The following is a 22,038-nucleotide window of genomic DNA, read 5'->3' as shown; positions in this document are numbered from 1 at the left end:
TCAGATGTAGTTGTATCAAAACCATATGAAGGTCAGATAACTTACTTATTGCTATTTGTCAGTGTGTTTCTTAACATCCAGGTGATCCTCTGAGATATTCTGCCTGCTTCTGCAATATGTTCTCAGAACTGTAACTATGTTCACCATCACTCCTAAATTTCAGTTTCATCCATCTGTTGAATCAACAATTCCATCCATGCAATAGTTTTAATAAATCCCAAAGAGCATAACACTTCAACACATGAAATTGGCAGCCATTATTATTATTATTTACCCTTCATGAAGTCAGCAGACTCATCAAGGGAGGTTCATTCAAAAAACAACATATCTGTCATACTGAATCTCAAAATCCTCAACACTCTTTGCATTAACAACACATTTTGTCAATGTATTCCATTCACTGACAATTCTCAATGTAAAAAAACCTACTCCTCACACCGGTCTCCAGGGTTGGCCTCTCGTCTCTGACTCTTTTTATAATCTTCTCTGGATTAATCTGATAAAATACCCTCACAAACTTAAATGTCTCTATCATCTCACCTCTTTCCCTCCTATCCACCAAACTCTGCAATCCACATTTCTTCAATCTCTCTCTCCATAGCAAACATTCTATAATCCTGATATTGTCTTAGTCTTCTCTGGATCCTCTCCAATGTTTCCACATCACATTGAAAACCAGATGACTAAATCTGAGCACAACAGTCCAAGTGTGGTCCCAGTGCTTCATACAGTGGCACAACCACTTCCTTATCCTTACATGTCAGAGTATGTCTTAACAGTGACACTATAATGTGCAGTCTGCAACACTAGCAATATGTCCTCTAAACTTCAATCTACTGTTTCATTACTGTCAATCATCACTCCCAAATCTTGAATCTCATCCACTTCCTGCAGTACAGAACCATCAATCTAATAAACAATCTTATATTTCTGCACTCCAAAACATAACACCTTGCACTTATTAATATTTATAATACAATCCCACTCCTTTGTCCAAGTCAAAAGTCTATTCAAATCTTCCTGAAAGGAATTAACTGCAGCAGTGCTACTTAAAATTCTCCCCAACTTTGTATCATCAGTAAACAAATGAAGATCTCCAGTCAGTCCACGTGATATATCATTTATAAACAAGTTTAACAGTAAGGGGTTCAAGAACAGAACTCTGGGGCATGCCACACGTTACTCTTCTTTTTTGAGACACTGCACCACATATCCTGTAGGATCTCTACATCTTTATTAACTATTGCTCTTTTTGGTTTAGCATCAGCAAACAAACAATTGGATATTCTCCTTCATATCATTCTCAATATCATTGATGTACATAGTGAACCATAGTGGTCCCAGTACAGAGCCCTGTGGTACACCATTGGCTTTCTCTTTGATTCAATTCCACTATATTCTACTCTCTGATGCTTATCCATTAGACATCCTTTTATCCATGTCTGGCTAGCTCCAATACACCTAATAGGGCTCCTGAAGTATTCTGTTCACTGCTTGTTAAATATGAACTGGTATCAATAATTTATCAACTCTCAAATACATCCACTAAAACATGTGCAGCTGCCACCCAACATCCCTTCACAGTTCACTTTCAAAGTAACAGAAACTTCCCACGGATGAGCTCAACATAAAAAAAATAAATAAAATCAATTAAAAAAAAAATATATATATATATAAATTAAGATCCAAGAGTTTCAATGAACAGTCAGAATTTCCATGTTATTAAAAACCAACTGAAATGTCTACAACAAACTCACCAACTCAAAAAGGGAGTTAGAAAGAAACTCTGCTCAGAGTTAAATGAATTGAACTTTGAAAAGGAGCTACCATTGAGGAACTTTATTTAAATGGCAGAGCAAAATATCACTGAAGATGATGCTGAAAAACTTAATCCTACCTTACATTATAAAGACTTATAGAGGCTTTTTGAAAATATTGACTCCAGTCAGAAAAATCTGGAAACCGATAATCCAATTGAATAATAAACTGATAATTGAATAAAATGGAGCTTGATGACCTTTAACTAGTCATGTATGCCTTAATGCCACAGCAAGATTTAAAGGAAAAAAAAAAAAAAAAAAACTGTATGTAGATTTTTATTTTAAGAAACTCCACACAGTACATAAAATGTTATGGGATGTACCGTGTGGAGTTTCTTCAAACAGTACACCTGTAACATTTTTCATTTTTTCCATAATTAAATGTGTTTCTTTATTATTTCATTATTTAAGAGCCACTTTTGTATCGTATTATATAGTTCAAACTAACATATTGATTCATGACTTAGAGGTACAGCATTTTTTGGTTCAATTGACATAGCTCACTTATTGTTGGTTTTCCAGGAACTGGCAAGGTTGTAAAAGCAGGGGACTACTGTATTGAATTTTTTTTTAGGATGCCTAAGGAGAAATTTGCAATTCCTTCACTTTCTTTTTTTTAATTGCTCCCCCTTATTTTGTAAGCAACAAAAGAGAAGGCAAAAACTATTTTATGATCAATAAACCTTAAACTACCACAAGGTGGGCTATTATTTCCAATACAGGACAATTATTACAATACAGACAAAACTCGATTATCAACTTAATGCCCAAATTTATTGTAATGCTGACAATGATTTTTTAAATGTTATTTTCTATCAGAAAGAAAATAAACTATTATTATTATTATTCAGGCCTCCATGGAGTCAAGAGACTCATTGCGGGAGGTCCTTCTTAGGAAAAACAGTCTATCATACCACTCATTGAACTCATTGACCATTCTTGCTCTCACCACTCTCCCTCTCAGGCAATGCATTCCACAGTTCAACCCTCCACGCAAAGAACCCACTCCTCACCCTCTTGCTCACAGCTTCTTTTCGAAACTTTCAGGGAAGTTACGAACTAAAGGTATAAAAAAAATTAGTTTATGTGAATTTTTTTTTTTTCACTTGAAGTATGCTTAACTCTCATTATTAAAATAACTTTGCTAAACTGGATTATCCTGAAATTAAATAATATTAATATTTGTAATTTTTGGGAGGGTTTTAGGTTTATAAGAGCATTAGGTAAATTATTTCAAATACTAAATACTCCGAACGTCAAATAAGCCAGTTAAAAACACCATGTATTTTAAGAGAATGTGCCAAGAAGCAAGATAGCCAAACTTTCATTGAAAAGTTTCTACCACCCTTATGCAATGGCACTAGGGTGGTAGAAGAATGGATAAGTCAAACTACAGACTAGTTTATATTTCTTCTATAGTTAAGATTTTGGAGAAATTAGTGAGTCACCATATATAGCATTGGGCAGATGAGAGGAATGTTATCTGTGAGGTTAGCATGGATTTGTCAAGGGGTGCTCTTGTTTTAGTAATCTAATTACCTTTTATAGTAAAATAACATGAGTGGTTGCTGACAGAAAGGCATATACTGTCATGTTTTTGAAATTTAAAGGCATTTGACAGGATGCAACATGATAAGCTGATATTTAAGTTACAATATGGATTTAGATATCAGGTTAGTAAATTACATTGGCTGTCGGACAGATACCAGAGAGGTATGCAAGTTAGTGGTGTCAAGAAAGTAAATGACGATTTTCAATCGAAGGTGAGTTAGCCGATCTCAGACGGAGGTAGCAGGGTTTTTTCTCCCGGAAACTCGGGTTTTGCATCAGGCAAATCGGCCCTTCAGAACACACGCAATTTACAGACATAGAATACGAGTTGTGGTGGAGGTAAATGGCGTTGATTCGTAGTAGAGGTTCGTTGTAGTGGTTGAGACAGTTGTAGGTGTCCTCCCGTGATGAGTCTTCGGACTCCTTGGAGATGTCAGGAATAATAATAATAAGGCTCAGTACTGGGACTTGTACTGTTATAAACTCTGGTCAATAACTGTCAGTAGATTTATCCAATTTACAAAATGGCATCAACACTTTTTATTTAGTATATGCTTATCCATCAACATAAAGTAGTTTTTTTTTATATACATACACCATTTCCATAACAGAGAGGTTGCAGAACCTATTACACACCAAAGCTGTGTGAGGACAAAGGTTACAAGTGAGAGAAGGAACCTGCTGTTGTTACTCTTAAACAGATGTTGGAGATGAAATGAAACAGGTCAAGGGAAAAGCAGGTTCAGTGGATTTACAGTTGAGCAGCTGCTACTTATTATAGTCTATGCAGAACACCATCCATGACAGTACCTGTAAAAATGACATAATGCAAGACTTGACCAACTGTGAGAAGGGAGGAAGGTTCATCAATTAAACATTGCCCTCTCTATCAAGAATTGAGGTTTCTGGTCAACCACTCTACACGTGAGAATGATGATAATAATAATTATTCCCAATCTAAAATGAAATAAAGACGATTGCAATAACTATAGGGGAATTAGTCTGCTAAATACAGGATATAAAATATATGCAGGAATATTAAAATAAAAGCTAAACAGTATTGTAGAGGACAAACTACTACAAGAACAAAATGGTTTTAAAAGGCCGATCCTGCATAGATCCAAATTTTACTGTAAAATTATTAATAGAAAAGAGAATTTCAAAAAGAAATACATGTGGCCTTTATTGATTATGAAAAAGCCTTTCACAAAATTAGTAGACAAAAATTGTTTAAAATATTAACCGATTTAAATATACCAAACCAACTTTTACAATTCATATACAGGAAATAAAATAGCATTTAAATTAGAACACATCTCAGAATGGAAAGATATATCAAGAGGAGTACAAGGATGTATCCTCTCACCTCTGTTTTTCAATATATATATATATATATATATATATATATATATATATATGGAAACATTATAACCTATTTAGTATATGAATAACCCCACAAATGAAGATACATACACTACTATTTGCAGATGAACAAGTGAATTAGCTACATTAGAAGATGATTTACAAAGATCATTAAAATCATTAAATGATATCTCAAAACAATATAACATGACAATTTTAAAGAAAACACAAAAATAATAGCATTCAAAGAAGAAAACCCAATAAGAAGTAAAATAGTGATAGATAATGAGATATTAGAACAAGTAAATACTTTTCAATAATAAATTGAGTTTAATCCTTTATCCAAGTGTAAGCAAACAAAGTTTGCGCCTGAAGTATCTTCAGGACTGGGGCAACTCGTGGTAAAGGTGGACCAAGCTCTCATCACTCCTTGTCTTAGTATCTCCCATAATGCAAAGTACATCTCCTTGCAGACATGTATAATGCTATACATTAAGGGAAGGGCCACTAATAATACTTTCAAATACTTGCGATGTGATTTATCATACAAAGAAGAAAAAGATACAGACACTAAAATATCAAACTTTGTCAAAGTAAATGGCATAATAAATATATTTAAGCCATCCCTAGTACAAAAACACACTATAATCAGACTATATAATGTCTTGTCTTGTCAAAACCAACTCTACTATATGGAAGTGAAACATGGACCATAAAAAGGAAAGATGAAAAACAAATTCAAACAGCAGAAATGTAATTTCTCAGAAAAACAGCTGGATATACCAAGTGGGACCATAAAACAAATGAAGAAATTTTTAATTACTACATAAGACAGTATAAACAAAAATGGATAGAACATTTAAATCGAATGGACAACAGCAGATTACCGAAAATATTACACAAATATAAAATAAGCATCGGAAGACCAAGAAAGAGATGGCATGAGACTGGAACATGCCACCTTACCTATAACCCATGTTAGGAGGAAGAAGATTATTAATATACAGTATCTCCATGGGATCCAGACACTCATCGTGGGAGACCCAAACTATTATACGCACAAAACCTATTATACCTCTCCTTAAACTCATTCGCTGTCAGAGAACTCACAACCAATTCTGGCAATCCATTCCACACTGATTTACTACTCTCCACATAAAAAAATGTAGTCTGCACATCCCCACTAACCACACTCTTACACGACTTCCAAGGATAATACCTAGGTTCTCTGACTATTTGTCATACATTGAAAAATTTCCTTTGCATCAATTTTATAAATCCCCTTTAATATCTTAAAAGTTTATGTCATGACCACTGTTTTCTACTTATCAACTATACTTTGTAACCCACACACTGTCAACTTATCCTCATAAGGAGCATTCCACAGACACCAACTTAGTCACTTGTCTCTGAATCCTATCCACCACCTCCTAGTCTCCAAGAAACCTCGATGACAAATAGTGCACAGTAGTCAAGATGGGGCCGAATCCTTATAAAGAGGGATAACTTCCCTATCTTTACTTGTTAGCATGCTTTTCAACTTTGAGCCACTTTGCCAACTTTTGCAATATGCCCGCTGAACTTTAATTTTCTGTCCACCATTATCCCAAATTTCCTAGCCTCATCAATTTCATGCAATTGAGTACTATTGATATGATACTACGTATGCAACCTTTTCAATCTTACATTTTGCAACATTAAATGATAATTATCATCAGTTGTCCACAATGCTAATTTATTTAAATCATCCTGTAGGATATCTACATCACCTTTATCAACTACTGCCCAGTTTCATATCATCAGCAGCAAACTGGATATACCTTCTTAAATTACTCCCTATATCACTGATAAACAAATTAAATAGTGGCCCTCCCAGTACAGTACTCCACTAATCATTCTCATAGATTCCACTATGAATTCCACTACTACTCTCTGGACTCTGTCTGTTTGTCGGTCTTCCCTCCCCCATCCATGCTACTAACTTCATATCCACTTTCCATTTGCTCCAATTTCTGTAAGAGTTTTCCATGTTGTATTCTGTCAAACCCCTTTGCAAAGTACAGCAATATCATGGTGTAGCCATTTCCTTTATCCAATTTTGCTGTCACTTTATTATAAAATAAAATGCTGGCCTGGTTGGCCGAGTAGTCAGCGCATCTGCTCTCCAGCCAAAAGGCTGCAGTTTGAATCCCACCATAGGCATGGATGTTTGCAATTGTCTGTGAAAATACTAGTGGTGGTGTAGTTGCAGTTCATTGTAGTTGATGAATTGAGTGGTGGAGACAGAGTTCTAGAGTAGGGCCCTCCCTCAATGAGTCTTTGGACTTCCTGGAGGTGTCATGTAATAATAATAAAAATGTGAATAAATTACTAAAACAGGACCTACCTTTTACAAAACTGTCATGCACACTATACAGTATCAAATCTCTATCCACCCAATGTTGGATTTTACCTTTAGTCAACTTTTCCAATACTTTAACAACCCCTTCTGATAATTGGTCTGTAGTTTGCTACCTTTGTTTTGGAGCCACCTTTATGCTTTATTCAATGGAAGTATCTCATCCTTTTTTCCCACTCTCCTAGAACCCTGCCAGAGTTGAGACTATACTGAACAACTTCGTCAGAGATGATGCCAATTCTCTTACATATTCACATAGTGCAGAGGCTGACATGCCATCCAGTCTCACTGCTGTGTTCACATTCATATTTTTCAATATGCTGAATACCTCCTCTTCATTTACCTCAATTTTGATATACGTCTCTGTAATATGAACTGCAAAATCTCCACTGGAAGATACACCTTTGCAAAATGATCACTCAGCATATCAACAATTTCTTTTGCTTTTGTCATTTAATTTGTTAATTTTCTTTCATAATCTGATTTGGCCTTTCTTATTATATAACTCATTCTTCTTGCTTGCACTTTATACTGTACATGAGTATGCTGATCACTTTATCTTTATATTCTGTCCACAGTGTTTCCTTTTTTTTTTGCATATCTTGCTTTATATCTCTACTTTTCCATTCCTCTCTACTAATCCACTTAATTCCCAATTGATTTATCCTCCTGAACTTGAGTGTGCAGTCTGATATGCTTTTCTCAAACAGTCTCTGACCACTTCCCATGCACTACTGATGTTCTCTCCTTGTAGCTTCTCAAGCCATGGCACTGTTCCAAGATGACTCCTAAGTCTCTCATAAAGACCAGCCTTATAGATGAACATAAACCATTTCTTGATAGAGAACTCCACATGTTTGGCAACTTCCCAGAACAAGACCGCATGTTCACTCTCCTCAACTGAAAGCAGAGTTATGGATACATATGGATTACCTTGGTTATGGATACATCTTCTGATGCTATTATCAGATCCAACACTCTCAAACCCCTTGTCCCTTTTATACTATAGTATGTTGTTTCATGTAATTATCCTTTAGCAACTTCATAAATTCCACTTCCATCTTGCCATGCTCCCACTTTCCTCTCTCCAATCAAAAAATAGCATTCTGGGGTTGGGCAAAGTTAGCAGCTGAAAGTGAGAGTAAAAAAAAATTCTAAATTTTTTTTTTTTTTTTTTTTTTGGAAGGTTATGGATATGATATATTTCTATCAGAAAAGACCAGAGATAAACATCATTCCAACAAATGAGAGAAAATTATATGTGATCTAGTCCGAGGCATTGAAAAGTAAGAAAAAGTGAAGTGAACTGAGATTTAAAAAAAAAAAAAAAAAAAAAAAAAACTATGCTTAGCCATCATTGAACATAACTAGGTTGTTCTTGCTCCATTGCAAAACAGTAATCAGAATTTAAGACATGGTTGGTTGTGAAAAATTGTGAAGGCTGGGATGTATGAACACTGCAAGATTATTATTATTATTATTATTATTATTATTCCTGATACCTCCAAGGAGTCCGAAGACTCATCGTGGGAGGACATCTACAATTCTCTCTACACCTAACCTCTACTACGAATCATCTCCATCAACGCCATCTACCGCCCACTTCCAACACCACCACAACTAGTAATTTTTGTCTGTAAATTGCGTGTGTTCTGATGGGCCGATTTGTATGTATGCGGGATGAAAAACCCGAGTTTCCGGGAGAAAAAACCCTGCTACCTCCATATGAGATCGGCTAACTCACCTTCGATTGAAATCGACCAGATAAAGATTCCTCCCGTCGCGACGAGAATCGAACTTAGGCCTATTCCAATCGAAGGGCGCAATGTACCGTCGTTCTTCCAATTGCGCTACGGAGGATTTGTCAAATAAGTAGGGGGAATGGGGAACACTATTATCAGCAGAACTATGGATAGGATATGAGGTTCAACTAGAATTACTGTGTAAAGAAGGAAGAGAATAGGCAAAAGAACAGATTCTTTGGATACTCCTACATAAGAGGTAAAATATGAAGATATCCACTATGAATCACAGTCAGGATCGGTTAGGGTTATATTGTCCCTAAGCATGCATTATTTGTTCACCTCTAAATTCAAAAAAAAAAAAAAAGTAAAAGAAAAGAAAAAAAAGTATTTTTATGGTTGAGATATAATTCTGCAGGTTTTTGCCATCCTCCAAACTTGCCACTCCTGAGCACTGCCTTAGTTGCTATGTGCGACGACCCTGATCACAGTGAACAAGTCAGATAGGAAACCAGTGGGATGCACACCAAAGGATGGCAGTTAGTTGAGCAGGCATCTAATTCATCCCAAATAAATATTTACAATCGCGGCTAAGAGTAAGTAAACATGAAAACTTAGGAATTTCTGGCGGTTTTTTTTTTTTTTTTTTGTTAAGTAAAAACAGACTGCGTAAGAAAGAAATATTGCATAGAAACAAGTGTAATGTCCCCTAAAATAAAAGTTATTATATGTTATTTAACTTACTCTAGCTATATAATGACATCGGCATATCGATAACAAACATCACAATTAAAAATAAAGCCATGTGTACCACAAACCACGCCGCAACTACAGGTGATGCTGTATTACATTGCAACGCCACCTAAAGAAACTCACAGAATTATTAAATCATTATACAACCAATGCAGATTATAGAAATGAAGGACGGGAAGTTGCTTTCATTTTGGTATTACGTCATAATAGTTAAGTAAAAAAATCGCTATAGTTTTTGTTAACTTAGTTCACAGGATCATTTCTCAGATAGGCTCAAGAATAATAGTAAAAAGTAGTTACATTCGTACTTTCCTTCATCAAATTTTAAAAGTATGATCTATTTAAACTTTAATATTAATATGAATACGATATTTAAAGTAAATTAACTATTATAAAAAGAAAAGAAGAGGCAAAACGACAGCTGAAATGAATGGACTGAAGAAAATTATGTATAAAGTGATAGAACAATTAAAGAGGCTGCCTAAAATATGTAATTGAATTAAATCAAATAAAAGAAATTTATAACATAAGGTAAAAAATAGAAACGCATGTCTAACTCTATGGAAAGGGTGTACGTTCTCTCATTTTTTTTTTTAAGTTGGTTCCTGAGTCAGACGATCTACAGCTCAGGCAAGTACGATTTCTCAAGTTCGCAGTTCAAAAAAATCGACCACATAATTTACACTATTTCAAATAATAATATAGAGTATCAGGGACCACAAGATTAGGCAGCTGCCTACCATATTATACACTACGGATGCTTATGAAATTCACTGATAGCCTTAAGCCAGCTGGCAGTGACGGTTATAGTTGAAGATTGGCTTCTAGCCTTCAGTATGGGAGAAAAGTAGTATATTACTTTAGGCGTATGATCATACCAACATTAGGGTGTTAGTATGATAATGAATTTAATAGTTAGAGAATAATTCGATTAGAGATAAGATTATAGTTTATATATATAATATTTTCTCCTCCTTCTCTTAAATTTTCTAAGTAATTGCTCTTATTTTGGGCCTTTCCCTGTTTTCTGTGGTATCGCGTTGAATTTTTTTACACAACTCGTGAAATTCGTGTTTTAATATTTAGTAGCTGTTCACGTGTTTTAGCACTGTGTGCAAATTATTTTGGTATAAGAAGATTTTTCATAACTCCAACACTCCTTGTAAAAGTTGTCATAAGTCATGTTATTAGATATATTAATATATTATCGGAAGCTACGAAAGTGAACATATCTCCCTAAAAACTTATGAACATTGGAACCAAAATTGCAGACTTCACAGATCATCAACTTTAAAATATGATGACACAATCAGGAAAGAAATAGGTCTTGATCAGCTAAATGTTCACATAAACAAAGAACCTCTATTTTCCAGTCCTTTACCTTCAAATACCTCCATAAATCTAAACCTTACCAAACTCTGTACAAAAAAAGAACCAAAAGAAATGCTTAAAGAAAAAGGCCTAAATACCATCAACCTTCTTTCATCCTCCAAACAGGTTCTTTGTTATACCGATGGATCATCAGACACCAATATGATTAATGGAGGCGCTGGTGCTCTCCTTCTACTCCCGAAAGGTGAAAAACTTTCAATAAAAGTTGGATCTGGGAGAATCGCTTCCAATTTTACCAGTGAACTCTACGCAATAAATAAAGCACTAGAAGCCTACTTAAATCTATCATCATCTCAACAATCTGAAGGAATTATAATTTACAGTGACTCAAGATCAGCTATGGAGGCAATCAAAAATGGCAATACCAAGCTCACACAAGACATCCATAAACTCTTAAATCAACTAAAGTGTTTAGGTAAAAGTTGCATTTTACAATGGATTCCTGCTCATGTAGGCATTGATCACAACGAAGCAGCTGATAAATTAGCAAAAGAGGCCAGACAACTCAATCAAGAAACTCATATGATAACTCTTGCTGATGCCAATGCACTAGCAAAAGCTAAACTAATTCCATTGAAATCAGTGATACAACATCAAATTCCCGAGATCAATGCTGACAGAAGGACCTTCACCACGATAGCAAGACTACGAACAGGACATTATAGAGGAATGAAGATCAATACAGATGATACGAGAACATATAGAAACTGCAACAACTGCCCCAATAATGACACCCACTCACATCTTTACCTGTCCAGCAATTACAGCAGCCTTGCAAGAAATAGATCCTAATCCTGAACAACAGCTCTATACAAACAAAATCACAGACATAGCCAAAGCAGTACAAGGAGCACACGGAAACATCTAAGACTCTTCAAAGGACAAGACAACAACAACAATATATTATCTCTATTACTAACGTTATTGAAGTAATTTATTTAATCTTTGCATTTTGTCTCAAATTTGATATGTCAATTATTATTATTATTATTATTATTATTATTATTATTATTATTATTATTATTATTATTATTATTATTATTATTATTTCGGGCAACTCCAAGGAGTCGACAGACTCATCGAGTGAGGCCCTAACATCATGTCAAGAACAACTATTCAACATTCACGGCCATAGCACCCACAACAGACTCTGGCAGCTTATTCCACTCATTTACCACTCTCCAAGTAAAAAACCTAGCTCTAACACCCTGCTAACCACATTCTTGCCCAACTTCCATGTATGGTCCCTAGTCCTCCCACCACAAGTCCTATTCTCAAAAATATCTTCTGGATTAATCCTATAGAAACCTTTCAGTAATTTGAATGTCTCAATCATATCACTCCTTTTCCGCCTATCAACCAATTTTTGCAACCCACAAATCTTCAACCTGTTCTCATAAGGTTCATTCCACAGACCTGCTATCATCTTCATCACTCGTCTCTGGATCCTTACCACCTTCTCCCCATCAAGAAGAAACCCTGGCGCCCATATCTGGGCACAGCAGTCTAGATGGGGTCTTATCAAGGCTCACTATAGAGGAACAATAACTTGTTTTTGTCTCTACTTGTTAAAGTATTTTTCAGCAACCAAGTGATTTGATGAGCTGATTTAGTCACTTTTGCAATGTGCCCTCTAAACTTCGACTCCCTATCCACCAACACTCCCAAGTCCCTGCCCTCATCAATTTCCTGGAGTGCAGTTCTACCAATGTGATACACTGCTGCTAATCTTTTCACCCCAAAATGCATAACCTTACATTTTGCCACATTAAATTGACATCCATTCTCCTTAGCCCAGACCTCCAATCTATCCAAATCATCCTGCAAAATTTTGACATCTTCTGCATTCACTATTGCCCTACCCAACTTAGCATCATCAGCGAACAAATGAACCATTCCTCTCAGATCCTTCCCTATATCGTTAATGAACAAATTAAGAAGCAGCGTCCAAGAACAGAACCCTGCAGCATCACTAGTCACAGGCTGTCTTTTGGACTCTACTCCTGAGTAAACTACTCTCTGGTATCTCTCCATCAACCACCCTCCTATCCACCTCACCAACCCTATATCCATTCACATATATTGCAGTTTAAGGATTAGACTTCCATGTAGTATCCTGTCAAAGGCTTTAGCAAGGTCCAGTAGAATCACTGTAAACTCATTAACCTTATCCAGTTCAGCCGTCACTGTGTTATAAAACCTGAGCAAGTTACTGAGGCATGATCTACCCTTCACAAAACCGTGTTGTCCCCCATACAGTATCTCATTTTCATCAATAAATTTCCCGTATTTTTCCCTTGACTACTTTCTCCAAGACCTTAACAATGACTCCTGATATGCTGATCGGTCGGTAATTTGCAACAGTAGGCTTGGATCCTCCTTTATGCAGTTGAACTATTTTCCCTCTCTTTCCACCCCTTCGGGACTAAACCAAACCCGAGACTCAGATTAAACAATAAGGTCAAATTCGTCACCTACTTCCTTCAACATAGCACACTGTATGTCGTATGTTTCACCAGGTAAGGAAATAAAGTCTATAATTTTGTCTTGAACACCGCAATTTCGCAAAGAGTACCGCACAACTATTGGAAAAAATTTGATGCTTTTTGTTTGATGCATCTAAATTGACTGCAATGCTTTTTGTTTTTATTCAAATCCTTTATCACTTTGCCCGATATGTATGGTGATAAAACATTGGTTTTCTTGCTTCTGATTTGGTAGGTGCTGAAGAAAATTTTGTCTATAAATTTTATTTATGAATGTCGACAAGCAGTCATTATCGTGAAAACTTTGACCTGGCAACCTGGCATTTTTTACTCTCACCATCGCGTCTCACCATAAACGAGCTCATGTTTTTAACTGAAGCCAGAGTCTTTTCAGCATCCTTATGTTTCTGGCTACATAGATATTGTTTGATGTCGCTTCTGCCTCCATGAGTAACAGAAAAATGGACATTACTATGTTGGCATACCACTTTTGTTCCATCACTACACATCTTGTCCATTTTAATAAATTTGAATTCTTTCTGGAAATCGTCATCAAAACTGCAGTTTTGCCTCTTTCACATTGCAAGGATAGACTTAAAACTTTTAAAAATACCACCGGCATTGAATAACAAAGCCCTAACGCTAAAGCAGAACAGACGCACCGTCGGAGATGCACAAGTGTTGCCAACATGTATTTTTTTTTAAATTTTCTCTGAAGAAATCACTACAGATATTGATATTTAGTATCGAACAATGCTTCTCCATGGTTATACGAATTACTGGTATCCATGATATTGATATACGATTATAGTTATGAATAATAATTTATGATTTACCAATATTAAAGTATATTTATTGTTTTTTATTAAAAACGGGACAAAGTTGGCATTTTTATAAAACAACGGGACGGCCGGGAAATATGAAAAAACCGGTACTGTCCCATTCAAAACGGAACGTATGGTCAGCCTAATCATGACAGAAACAAAACTAAAATCATAACCAAAATAACTTCCTACGGAAATTATTTTGTTCGGATGTGTTATGTACGTTTCGTATTTTGAGTTTGGTAAAAGGGAAAATATTAACTTTTAAACAAAAGTCAATAGATCAAAAAAAAAAATCAGCTAAGATTATTATTATTATTATTATTATTATTATTATTATTATTATTATTATTATTATTATTATTATTATTATTATTCATACTATAGGGTATCGTCGAAACTGCATCATTCGTATATTATATATTACATGGCACCACCAACGGGTCCAAGAACTCATCGAGAGAGGGCAAGCTACCATTCGTATCATTTCATGTATTCTAGTTCGAAAATTGCTCTCATAATTTACATTTAGGTTTAGCACAACAAAGAATTAATCAAGTTCGACGAGATGTGAAACCTCGAAAAAAAAAAAAAAGGGAAAAAATCTACTCTTAGTGATAGTAGAAAACTAAAAATTGATAGTCTACTTGCAATGCGAAGCATACATTGAATGGTCCACGCGTTTTGCTTTGTTTTTAGTTTTGATTGAATTATATTACCAAAGTCCGAGTACAATAACGGAATATTTACTGAGTTGTATTCATATACGTAGATAACGTAACAGTTATTTTCAAATGTTCTCGAATTTTATATTGCCTTGCCTTAATCGTCGTTTAGGACCGACTATCTATTGGTGATTTAGTTTCCGAAGTCAGAGGGATAAAATCATTTGCATATTTTGTTGGATCAACAGTTATGCAGACAGACGATGTCTATTTATTAATGGACAGACACAAACTGCTCAGTCGGTATAGACAAAGCCCTTTGGATGGTAAAATTATGTCAGCCTGATGGGTATGCTGGGATATATGCCATGGTATCGGTTATTGGATGGAAAGGATATCGACAATGCGTGGTAAGTTAAATGGTACGATATCAGAATGTGTCCCTAGAGTTTGAGGAATAAACAGAATAGGAATGATATGGATGTGTAATCTAATTAGGTAAGAGAACAGTAAGAAAAGGATGACGTGGAAGGAATATCCTGTACATAAGAATGGTGTCAGTTATGAAAATTATAAGCATCAGGCTAGAATAGTCACAACCATTGTACGGACAGCAAAGTCTGAAAATGAAACGAAACTGGATCTGCATTCTAATGACAACCCACAAGAATTCTATCGATATGCTGCAAGTAAAAGAAAGAATGAATATGAAAGAATAACTCTTCTAAATGCAGATGGCATGAGGATAACAGATGCAGAAGAAGTTCTTTAACAAATGAGCTAAAAGCTATCAACCTGCTATATGCAATACTGAACTCACCGTTATCTCTTGACTGTATTAGAAAACTCATGTGCATGAGATAGAAGTACTAGAGCTGTTGTACAAACTGAATAAGAATTCTGCAATATGGTCTAATGGGATATCAACACGGATGCTAAAAGAGCGTTCAGCTGAACTGGCTATTCCCTGGAACAGACTATATGATTTGAGTTTTAGAACAGGGAAAATTCCACAGGAGTGGAAAGAATGTATGGTAATTCCATTGCACAAGGGTGGTGCAAAGACTGATGTATTCAGCTATCGACCAATCGGTATCTCAGGACTGGTGATGAATATTTTGGAAAAGTTCGTTAGGGCTCCCATTCAGAAATGAGTTGGCAGTGAATCTCTACTTTGCAATGAGTAACATGGGTTTACTAAGTGAAAATAATGTTTTAGCAACTTTCTCACATTCTATAATAATGTTACAACTGAATTAGACATGGGGAATGCAACATGGTATTTTTGGATATTTCTAAGGCGTCTGACAGATTACAGCATGGAATACTGTTGCATAAATTAGAGAATATGGGTTTGGATTTTAAACGACTGGCATGGATAACAACATGGCTGACCGGTCTGGCAACATTCTAGGTAACCAGTGGTGTGACTCAAGGATAAGTCATTGGTCCAGTGTTATCCAATATATACATTAATGATTTTGGGAAGGACTGGACATGTGGCATACAGCTATTTGCTGATGATGTAAAGATATGTAGGGTAATCAGGAATGCTGCTGCTGTCATGCAATGCTTGCAGAAGAATTTTAGTATGCTGGAATTATGGGTATGTGGAAATGGATATCAGTAAATGTAAAGTCACACACACTTTGGTGTAATGAAATTCGCAAAACTTGTAAATACAACCCAGGGAATAATGGCAATGGTAAAACTAATATATTCATGCAAAGATAAAGATGTAATTTTGCATCTTTAGAAGGCCTTGATAAGACCTCACTTGGACTATTGTCGGCAGGTCTGGTCTCCTGGTTTCTGTAGTGATTCTAGTATAGTAGATAGTGTGCAAATGAGATTGTCAAAAATTATATCAGGGTTGTGAAATGCAAATTAAGAGTTTGTAGCCTGCAGACACTAAGAAATAGGAGAAATAGTGTTGATATCATTGAGACTTACATACTTCTGAAAGGACAATATAGAATTTCAGTTGATGGAATTTTTTATTTTATAGAGGGTGAGGAAAGGACGCTAGGGCATCCATGGAAGTCGAGAATGAATGCTGTCAAGATAGGGTTGGGGCCAGATTATTCGCTCATAGGGTGGTGCCTGATTGGAATGGATTGTGATTTGGGTGTTGTGTGCACTAATTGAGTGAATGAATTCAAGAACAGATATGATAGCTGATGAGTGTAGTATCTGGCCTCCCTCGTTGATTCCTTGACTCCATGTAGATCCCTCTTAATAATAATAAAAATAATAAAGTTCCAAGTTCATAAATTTTAAGCCTGTGGAGATAGAAATATGAGGTACACCAAAACTATCCCAAGGTACATGTTTCAAACTGCATTATCTATATCATAATAGTTGTTGTCATTAAATCACATGAGCATAAGCATGCTTTGTTGCATTGGTATAATATTCTACTAATTATTGGGTTTTGGTTTTCATTAAACTTGAATAAACGTTTTCGCACACTTGAAACACTTGGTGATGCAGAACTGCTAAACTCAGATTTGAATTTCGTGAACCCGAATTTGCATTATTATTGTTTGATCCGGTGGACACATTTTTAAATTGTTGCAGAGTGTTATGAATATGTTATTTAACCATTAGATATGAATATAATGGATCTGAATAAATCCAGATAAAAAAACGAACAAACAATGCCTTTTATTCCCATATAGGAAGTGGACGAGGGAGATAGCGAATTATAGAAAACAGGCACTAGAATATCACTAATTATAAACGACATCGTGAAGAGATGGCTAACAAGTACCGCCGTCATATGATCCCTAATATTTTTGCTGTTTTCATCTGCGCATACTATCACTGACTGTTGAGCTGAGATGACCCAATTTTCGACTAGTTTGATAGGCTTGCATCGTAGGATGTTATGTGGCAAGCCTATCTGTTGTGTGGCAATCCTATTTATTTGCGAAACAGATAGGCTTGCCATATAACATCCCATCACGTTCAAACTCTGTCAGTTCTCTTTTCGCAGACATTCCACCAGGATACAGTTGCAATAACTCGGAAGCATCATATGTCTCCGATTTATACAGGCTACAACATACAAGTCAATCGTTACATGGTACGATGCACCTTGGACATGATGATTCTGTTAACTTCTTTCCAAGCAGTATATGAAAAACTAAGGCTTTTAATCTGTCGACCTTGCTTGACACAGAGTTTATATTGCCAGTGATTTATGTCAATATTCCAGTTTCATATCAGCATCAATTTGGTAAATTCAATATATTTAGATGTTGGACTGTTATATACTTATCTTCAATGTTTGAGTCAGTCAATTTCTGAATACAATTAATTTTGTCTTAGTAGAGTTTAGGAGTCTAGAGTTTTTATTAAGCAGTTGGTGAATAGATTTATATCAACTTGCATGTTTACTTGGGCTATGTATGCATTATTATTGATCGATATCATAGCTGTATCAACTTTATATTGGCAGATCTTGCCTTTGTCAAATAGGTGGTGAATATTACGCAATATAGAGGTTGAAGGGTGTTGGAGGGAGAACAGTTTCCTGTAGGGCTTTATATTTTCAAATAACAATAACAATAATAATAATAAATAGAGGAGAATGTCTTTTTCAATTTCTTTCCTTTTTGTTAATTTGTTATACCGTGTTATTTAAACGAAAAGTAGACAAGAAATGCAAAGCAAACAAGAGTCTATAATAGTTTTATATTTTACAAGACTTTACCAATGGACAACTCACTGTATTGCAATTTTAACTATGCATATAAATCACTATTACACAAATTGCACTGAATATTTATAAATGAATGGGTCTGACGCGACTTTTTTCTGCTTCTACTATATAAACCATTGTACAAATTTCGAAAGTGTGAGTTGCTCTATAGTTTATTAGATGAAGATGAGTCTTTCAATAATTTTTCCCTTTTTGATATCTTGCGGTTTTACTGTTTGATGTTTTGCTTGTTCTGCTACGATATTTGCGATTCTCAGAAGGTTCACCGCATTACTTTCAATAAATTCTTGACAGGCTATCATTGCTTTTTTCTCGAAGCGAAGCTTCTGAATGGACGCCCACTTCAAGTCGTTTGCCATGTTGCGAACTATTCGTTGGAATCCAGCTTTCGGAATTACACAATCTTCAATTTTTGTATATGGACGTATTACACGGAAAACGACTGTTCCTGGTCTCCAGTGTCTACATCCTTTTTTTCGTTTTTGTCGTTCTTTTGCGTCTAGTTTAGAGTTTATGGCTGAAGAGGTCTTTTTACTTTTAATTCGGTTTGGTATTTCTGCTTTTCCTTTATTTCTGGCAACTTTCTTTGTAAGACACATGCTAGATAAATTGAAAAAATTATCCTTAATTAGAGATTAACCAAATTTGAAGCAAAATGTATTTTTAAAAAGTCAGATTAATCTGTTAAGCTTAGCCGAAGTCACCAATTACAAACCATTACAATCATTTCTGTTTATTTTATGTTAACTTGAATATGCCACTCTGACTGGTTGATATATTATTATCATTAAACCTGCATGGAGTCAAAAGACTCATCGTCGAAGGTCCTACTGTTACACATGCAGAGTTTAGCATACTATGCCTTAAATATCTTCACTTTCTCTGCGCTTACCACATTCTCGGATAATGCATTCCAATCACTCACTAAGCTGTTTGTGAAGTAGAAAATGCTTGTCCTCCCCCTTGCTCACACTTTCTTTATACATCTTTCACGGATGACTACTTGTTCCTTCCTATCTTCACTCATTCTATGCAAAACCTTTACAAGTTAATCTCGTAATAATCTCTTAACAGCTTATATGTCCACCAATCCACCAATTTCTGCAAATAGCCTTTTTTTAAATCTATCTTCATATTCAGCAATCCAAAAACCAGAAATTACCCTAGTCAATCATCTCTGAACCTGTTCCAATACATTTTCATCTTTTTCAAAACTAAGCGATCAAATCTGTGTACAGTAATCCATATGTGGCCCGATCACAAGTCCACATCATTCCCATTATCCGCTGTGCTATCCTCACCAACTGGTGAAAGAATCGACACCGCATTTATAATAACATCATCTGATGAGATGATCAAATCATGATCCTCGTGTACCCTTTGTTACGTACTGCCGAAGGTAATTGTCTTTTGAAAACTCAAAAAAATTCACTTTCTTTACCCCCAGATGCAGTCTCTTGATTCCAGTCTATATTACCATAATTAGAGTCGCCCATAATGATCGCTTTTTTTCTTGCTAGCTAGGCCAATTTGTAGACATTTCCCTTTAATCACCTCCATACTACCAAGTCTATAGCAACATCAAACTAAATATTTTGCCATGTTCACCTCCACGTCACATCACACTGCGTCAAAACATTGGCCACTATTTGTACCTTGCAAATCCACCTTAGATGGGCACAACTCATCTGCTGCCATCAACAGTACTCTTTCTCCCCTGTCTGTCTTCACCAAAAATATCATATCCGTTCATCACTATTCCTGTCAGGATATCATTCTCCTCTAACCATGTCACACTTATATCAACAATTTTGAGGCGAATGAACTCAATCAATGTAACAATTTCGTTCCCCTTATTTCGAATACTTCTGGCATTAGTAAACAAACTTAAGAAATCATTCTGGTTCTACGAGTCCTACAAACATCACTTCAAAGAATGTGACTCTTTAATACCTTCTCCAGTCCATTCTTCTACTTTACCACCAATATACTACAACTTTCCTCACATCTCTTCCCTACCGCCCCAGGCCATCTCGATCGTATTTTGACCACTAACACAATCATCTCTGAATCCAGCATCTATATGTTTCATAAAGTATCTCCCCGTCCACACTGACTCCCCTCGTTTTACTGTTTGAGTTGGGCTTCCACTCTCTCATATACTTTATTCATGATATTCACCTCCAATTTAAAGTCTCCATACCCTTCTTTTTTGTTCATTCATATCATCGCCCCACCTTAGATCCATTCATTATATCCATTCATTACAGTCATTACCTCGCGATCTCTCCAGCTGACTCACACCAAAACCATTTAAATGCAGTCATCTGCTTTATACCATTCCATTCGTTCTTCAAATTCATTCCACACGTTCACAAAACGCGCTCCTTTCTCCTCACATAACTGAGCTAAAATAACTTTGCTTGCTGTTAAATTCATCACTATCATATCTTGGCAACACACTGACTACCCATCCCTATCTCATTGCTATCTTTTACCTTAATAATCTCTTATTATGCAATCTGACATTTTCTATGTTCTCACCCAAATAATTCCTCCCCACTACAACCACCAACTCTTTTGCTCGCTTATTCTTCATATACAACGCTCCAGTCATTGTGCTCCTTCTACCTCGAGGAATACGCACCTTCTCATTCACCACACATCTAATAACAGGAATAGCCAGTTCATTCGTTACATCTTTCCCATTGACATCCTTCTTGCCACTCTTTTTCACTTTTCTGTGTATGTCCGTAATTGTTTTCATTTAATTTCGCATGAACTTCACCTCTAGCCTCAAGTTCGTCAACTCTGCTTTAATGTCCGTATCCAATACGGACATTAACTTTACTTTTGGTTGTGCAGTATGTGCAGCAGACCTTCCCCTATGTTGTATCAAGGGTAATCAGTTGTTTCATGTATCTTCTCCTGAGCTTCATTCCGACTTTATAGTGGAAGCTGCTGGCCATGTATTTTATGAATGCTTGGTTCGACAGCAGTAGGGCCTGGATGTATCCCAAGACATCATCATCCTGGAACTAATATTACCTTGAGTGAGAGACTGAAAAAAGGCAAAACTGCAGTTCCATATAATGAGAGAGGTTCAATATCTTGTATCATACTTTAAACAAGAAGTAGATAATTCAGGTTATACAGAAGAAGGAACTCATATATACACATACATATGTGGTGGTAGTTTTTCCCTTTTAGTCGTTTCCGACCTTACATGACTTTGTAGGCGTTTCCCACAAACTGTTTCTTGTGAAATTTTTTACAGAATAGTTCACCGTTACTTTCTCCAACCCTCAATTTTATCCA

At 35.8% G+C, this 22,038-nt stretch overlaps 2 protein-coding genes across 2 annotated transcripts in view; both read right to left on the bottom strand.

Annotated features, from left to right (window-relative positions):
• LOC150099276 (uncharacterized) overlaps positions 1 to 9,712 on the bottom strand; it is a 55,884-nt gene extending 46,172 nt beyond the window's left edge. The window contains exon 1 of the mRNA XM_090403901.1: positions 9,618 to 9,712. The gene's annotated coding sequence lies outside the window, so the exon portion shown is untranslated. The remainder of the gene's footprint in view (positions 1 to 9,617) is intronic.
• Positions 9,713 to 18,875: 9,163 nt separating this feature from the next.
• On the bottom strand, positions 18,876 to 19,319 carry LOC150099275 (uncharacterized). Its single transcript, XM_090404299.1, has one exon. It carries the CDS (start codon positions 19,317 to 19,319, stop codon positions 18,876 to 18,878), a length of 444 nt encoding a protein of 147 aa, XP_090260425.1.
• Positions 19,320 to 22,038: the final 2,719 nt, after the last annotated feature.

Source organism: Typopeltis vanoorti, chromosome 14 (genome assembly GCF_054136105.1).
Source record: "Typopeltis vanoorti isolate ZY-2024b chromosome 14, IOZ_Tvanoo_1.0, whole genome shotgun sequence".
NCBI classification, from domain to species: domain Eukaryota; kingdom Metazoa; phylum Arthropoda; class Arachnida; order Uropygi; family Thelyphonidae; genus Typopeltis; species Typopeltis vanoorti.
The sequence above is the reverse complement of the archived record's forward strand: the minus strand, read 5'-3'. Positions and strand labels throughout refer to the sequence as shown.

What these genes read in the sequence shown, in the direction of transcription:
- LOC150099275 (XM_090404299.1), bottom strand. Translation starts at nt 19,319, where the DNA reads ATGTGTCTTACAAAGAAAGTTGCCAGAAATAAAGGAAAAGCAGAAATA.